The sequence below is a fragment of the Pollicipes pollicipes genome, unplaced genomic scaffold (genome assembly GCF_011947565.3).
Source record: "Pollicipes pollicipes isolate AB1234 unplaced genomic scaffold, Ppol_2.1 Scaffold_5834;HRSCAF=6913_pilon_pilon_pilon, whole genome shotgun sequence".
NCBI lineage: Eukaryota > Metazoa > Arthropoda > Thecostraca > Pollicipedomorpha > Pollicipedidae > Pollicipes > Pollicipes pollicipes.
This window is the reverse complement of record NW_023596762.1, coordinates 1-6187: the sequence shown is the minus strand read 5'-3', so window position 1 is coordinate 6187 and position 6187 is coordinate 1. Positions and strand designations below refer to the sequence as shown.

Here is a 6187-nt window from a genome sequence, read left to right as displayed (position 1 = left end):
TATTGGGTACCATGCTTTTTTCAAGCTTACCACCCTAGCACCAAGGGCTTTGTGCTCCACGTTGTTGTTTTTTTCATAAGGAGGCACCATCTGCACAGGTCACTTCATTATTGTGCTTCACTCTCATTCAACAAAAACCAGCAGCAAATAATTTCCATGAAAGCAGCACCTACTACTCCAAGATTGCCACTGCGACAACCCTCACCATACCATGGCTCAAAGCACATGCCAATGTTCGGCTCGGAGCAACATGTCTTGCACCCCCTGCCGCTTAAAGGCCTGCAGCATACGCCTGGCACAGCACAAAGCTCCTAGCAGCTCCTGAGGCGCGGCCAGCCCTCTCGCGGTCGGGACCGCATCACCCCGCGGCACGGATTTCGGCCTAGCTGCGTGTGCCGGCTAGGACCGCGCCGCCATCTGTTCCGGCACAGCCGAGCCGACCCCGGGCCAGGATCCAGCCCCATCCGATCCTCCCGCTCTGGATCGAGTTTCGCCTCCCTCCCCACAGTCACCACCCGGCGCTGTCCGCCCTCCTACGTGCGGCGTCCGTTCTGTCCTCCCTCCCCATCAACAGAAGGCTCTGCTCGCTCCGCCCCGCTCGGATGCGGCCCCGTCCGCTCCTCGGCGCCGGGGCTGGGCGGCGTCGTCGCGGCCGCGGCCAGACCGCCGCCGCTGAAGTCCGGCAGGTACTTGGGGTCCTTGGTGTGCCGCCACAGTGAAAGCCCCAGGCAGCAGGTGTGCTGCAAGTGAGACTGCAGATCTGGCAGGGCAGCTGGCCGGCCGCCGAGCGCCGCCGCCCGGCCGGCCGCACCCAACACTTGTTGCGCCGCCATGTGGTGTTGCGCCACAAACTCGCGCGCGCAGCGTTCGCACGTTGACTTGAACGAACCCTGCCAGCAACTGACCGGTTAGCGCATGAAAAGACGGCAGAACACGTGAGATGAGCCAGAGAGCAGATCAATTAGTCTTTCAAAACAGGCCAACTGACAAAAAGCAACAGCACGCATCTGACGGCATTATACGTGGAAAGCCCTGCCAGGAGGGACCACTGTCCCATGACACTTAGGGCAAATGGCTTCTGGTTCCCATGGCATTGGCCAAAATATTACATCGCCAACATAATCACCAATAAATATTGTGGCACCAAAATACATCTAAATAACAAAGGCATGACCAAATCCTGACAAGTCCACTTCACCACCAATCTGGGTGCTTGGCCGTGCGAACGCAGCACGCACCTTATCGTGCAGGACCTTGTGCCGCAGCATGTCGTGCTTCTGGTAGAAGGAGCGGTCGCACACGTCACACGGGTACTCCTTGGAGTCGGTGTGTTTGAGCCGGTGTCGGCGCAATGAGGACCTGTTGAGAGGCCTGGCCGACCGCCGGCCCGCGGAAGACCGGTCATCGCTCATGCCTTCCACATGTTCGTCATACACATATGCCAACGTCGTAGGAGTCACACAGCGAGGAAAGCAATCAAAAGTTCAAAGAAATCCACAATCATGAGCATGTGTTTGAACTTAAACTGTATGCTTTCAAACAGAAATGAGGCAACGAAAAAGCATGCCTCACTGTTACTCCCCAATCCACGTTTCTGGCCAACAATGTACTACCGCAGGCGAGGCTCATCCACGTATCATTGGCCGCCCTCCCCCCCCCCCCCCCCACACACACACAGCTTGCCGACCCTCACAAGCACACTCACGGACTCCGCAGACGTCGCACACGCACTGCTTGTCCACGTTGTGCTCCTCCAGGTGCGCGCGCAGGCCCTGCTTTTCGTCGAATCCCTCGTCGCAGAGCGAGCAGCGGAAAGGGCGGCACGCGAGCGGCGGCGGCGCCGGCGGCTGAGGGGGCGGCGGCGGCGGCTGCTGCGGCGGCAGCGGCGCCGGCGCCGGCACGAACAAACCGGCGCCGGCGAGCCGGAGTAGTGCCGGATAGAGGCACACGGCGGCAACAGCCAGCCGTCCGACCGCGGCGCGGTCCCGCTACCAGGCCGCACCGCCGCAGCCACAGTGAAGCTCGCCCCGTCGTCGCCGTCCGGCACGTAGCAGCCCTCCGGAAAGGGAGCATAGGGCGCCGAGTCCGCGCGGCCGCGGCCCGGCCAGGTTGAGCGGGCGAGCAGCGCAGTGCTGCCTCCTCGTCGGCATCCGGCGGCCGCCAGCCGACGCCGTCAACCGGCCGGTAGCCGGCCCAGCGTCTGCGTACTCATACTCGAGGCCCAGCGCACCAGCATCCAGGCGAGGGTTGTGTGATGTGAGGTGCGCAATCAGCGAGAGAGGCTCATGGAACTGGGCGCCACAAACCTTGCAGCACTCAGCCATTGTAATATGGTCTGCCAGCAAAAGATACAAGCAGGTCTAGAGTACCTCCCTTTACTTGTCCAATGCTGTCTGAAATCCAAGTCAATTACATGCTGTTGCTGCAGTGTGATAATGTCTCAGCCATCAGACAGAGGTATGAAGTGTAACAGATCAGGAAGACTGAAAGGCATATGACTGTGGCACTCACAGGCAAATCTTCAAACATGTATGGATTGTTAAATACATAAACACAGGGGCAATAAAGCAGTTTGTGCTATCCACACAGGCAGTGCCTCTCATTTCAAACCATTGGGCAAGTCACTGTTTGTGGCCCAATAACTTCAGAGCAAGATAAATTTGTCTCTGTTAAGGTTGCATCTTAAGCATCAAGACACTGAAAAAAATTATGTCATCTCCATACAACATACATAACAAATGCAAAAACAAAACACATAACAATAACCATTGGTGTTGTCTCTACATCTCATGGATAATGTGACTAAATCTTCACTGTTTTTGTCTATTTCTTGGTATCAAGACATAACTCAAACTGCACTAAACTCCTGAAATTTTCAGCATGTGGGTCTGAATGTCTTGTCTGAAAGAATGGCATCCAGAACCAGGATTAGATGGTTGTGTAATGGTTGCATTGCTATTATTGCTCTGATCATTCCCACAAGATTATAAATGCTAAAAACATAAACTATTATTATCGAAATAGTGAAAAAGTACAAAGCTGAGGAAAACACCTACAGCACAAACAAGACCATGTCTGACGCACTTCAAGCTTCACTAGCTGGCAAGCTGTTGCGCCCAATTTCCGGCGGAGACAGGAGTATGCCTGTTTACCTCTATATCTGCCTGATGTACTAACAACTTCCTTTTCAACACAACAAACCGTGTTTAAATAGTTATGTTTAAAATGTAAAATCATCATGACAAGAACGTTATATGCACCGTGGGAACTGTTTACTGTTTCGCCCACCCACCACACACTAGATACTAAGCGAGCCCGTCAACAACAGCACATTTTCTGACGAACCTAGCGCACTTTCGCCGCAGCTACTTGGTGCGATGGCCTTGGTGCAGTGCAGTGAGCATTGCCGTGAACCTACCGGAAAAATTACATTATGGTTATGTGTTAAAATATTTTACCAATTAGTACCCAAAAACTGAAACATTGCAACTAAAAATAAAACAAAACTATTAAATAGATCAGGTATTTTTCAACAAAATGAATAGGCTTATTGGCGGCCTGGGACAAGAGTAATAATTACCCACTAGTGATCTTCATACAGGTGATGGCAGCACGAAGGAAGGCGGCCGAGCCTGTGGGTTTGTGGAGCAGGTAGGGGGGGGGATGTTTGGTTGTTATTAGGGCAGGGTTTCTTATGATGATCTACGGTAAGTAGCCTAGTAGCAGTATAACTGATGCCTTCCTTTCAACACCAGTTGATTGACCTTCGATGCCGAACTTTAGTAAACACGGTACCAAACGCACCTGGTATGGGAGTATAGTTTCCCAGTCAGTTGCCCCATTCCCCACAAACCTGGGCTCCAGCCCCCAATTAAAGGCGAAAGTCGGTCAAATCCAGGTAGAAGCCTGGTTGTGTATGTTTTGGTTGGTTGTGTCATTGTCCAGGGCTCAGCCTTGTTCTGTGATGCACAAAGCTGAAAAGATTACCGGCAATGGCTAAGAATGGTAGTGAATCATGGTTTGAGGGGTAACATAGTCTGACAAAACCATACTCTGCCCAGATTTGGGCAGTTGGCTATCATAATTTGGTACAAATTACACCTGCCCAACAAATCTTGTTGGTACGTTTGCCATGTTTGGCGGACTGGCCCCTGCACATGACACTATGTTTCACATTCATTGATTATCATTTTCTGCTGAGACAAGAATGATGCTTCCTGAAAGTATGTGCCATAGACTGGTGTGCAAAAGGAGTGTCTGTGTGGGGGTGTGCTGACTGCTACTTTTGTGTTAATGACCATCCTGAAGTCAATAAATAGCCATCTTTCTTTCTCTGAGACAAAAATGACTTTATCAACATGTCATGGTTTGTTCTGCTTATGTTATTCAGAACATCCACAGTGTTTGATTTTTCAGACCTTAACATTCCCTGAAATTCAATATTTCAAAGAGTATGTAGTAGCCCATATGTGAACACACTGTACAAATTTGGAGTATGGTCAAATCTGTAGATGGTAAGCTGAAGTGCCTAGATTTGACATATCCATGTGACATTATTGGGTTTATTTCAGAGGATGAATTCTTCAATAAACATCAAGGATGAATCTGAGCTTTACAGAGTAAAGTACTCAAAGTTGAAGCGGAAGCTAAGGACCCTGGTGTTTGTAAGCATAATGGCATAGAAAATGTGTTGAGAAATTGCAATTATGTTTGTTAATTTTTAAAGTCAGCTTGATAGAAATGTAAACCTATGCAAGTGCATTGAATTCCAGGGATGTGGTGCAGTTTAGTGATAAAGGGCTTGTGTCACATGTCAAAAGGTTTGGCATTTCTTAGCAACATGTTGACATTGTTTTTATTTAACTTTTGCATTGATCTGTTGAAATTGCATCATTTCTGAAAGAAACCATCAGTAGTTGCTGCTCCACCACTTGCGCACAGACAACCTTATATCAAAAAGCATTGCAGTATTATTATTATCACATCACCTAGCTTGTAGCGTGTTTGGCCTACCATCTGAGAATGAGAACCTCTGGCAAGCAGCTGTGCTATGCTGAAGTTTGTTCTTCAGGAGAATGAGTCATACCGGGATGAGCTGATGCGCTGCCAGCGCAAGCTGCTGAAATTGAACCGTGACAAGTGTTTTCTGCTGGACCGGCTGCTGCAGTACGAGACGGCTGTGAACTCGTCCGACTCGGAGACCACTGAGGGCTCTGACACAGAGGCGGACAGTAAACACAGCAGGTCAGTGGGCGGCTATGGCTTAGGCTCCGTAACGTGCCGGTCTCTGGCGAATCTTGTGCTTGAGTCAGCCCTTTGACTTGTGGTGTGTTCTTTGATAAAAGCAAGGTTCTTTGGATGTGGATGAGATGTTCTAAAATGTTGAACTGCTGATGGTTGGTGGCGAACTTTTCTTTTATTGTATCATTAACATGATTCTGGTGATCGATCTGGTCATGCTTTCTGTCCCTGGTCCATATGTTCCTTCGGAAGGTGTACGTTTTCATTGTCTCTTACGTTGCCATTGGTCTCGGTGTCAACAGGAGAAAATTAGAAGCAGGAGCAGAACGATCGCCGGCGAAACGAAAAAAGCAGATATTGAAGGGGAAAAATGTGGTATGTGTGTCAACAGTCTTACTGTTCATGCTGCTTTCATCTTTTACTGTTTTGCTGTTTGCCTCTGGATGTGTTAGAGGACACCACCTGGTCGGATATGTGCACTGAATGAATTAGCTTGCCATCACAAGTTGTGCCATCAAGCGCATTCAGGGCACTACCCTACACAAACCAGCAGGTAGTGTACACAAAATTCATTAGCCTTGCCAGAACGTCACGCATCGTCCATCTCCATCTCATGCAGCTAGTCCGTCGCACTGTCCCCTCCCGTTGTGACCGGCGTGTGCGCGCGGCAGGCGGCGCGCTCCCAGGTGTCGCGCTCTTTCGGCGACAACGGCCACATGACACCCGAGGAGGTGGAGCGACACCTGGAGTCGCGCACGGCCGTCAAAAACCCGGACATGGTGCCGGAGCGCGCGCCGCTGACCGTACCGCGCCAGCTGTTCAGCACCGAGGAGGGCGACTGGGAGGGCCGCGAGTCCCTCGACACCGCCAGCAACGTCGACGAGGAGGGTCTGGTCATCGACTTCCCGAGTGAACTCTGCGATGATGGGCTGTCCGCGCGACGGCG

At 51.0% G+C, this 6187-nt stretch overlaps 1 protein-coding gene across 1 annotated transcript; it reads left to right on the top strand.

The window, feature by feature from the left end:
* Positions 1 to 3612: 3612 nt before the first annotated feature.
* On the top strand, positions 3613 to 6150 carry LOC119104097 (uncharacterized; the record flags this gene model as incomplete). The annotated part of the gene is made up of 5 exons (XM_037227774.1): positions 3613 to 3634; positions 4572 to 4664; positions 5072 to 5244; positions 5544 to 5616; positions 5913 to 6150. Coding segments are annotated over exons 2-5 (574 nt in total), but the record flags the coding sequence as incomplete, so codon positions are not given.
* Between the last annotated feature and the right edge of the window lie 37 nt (positions 6151 to 6187).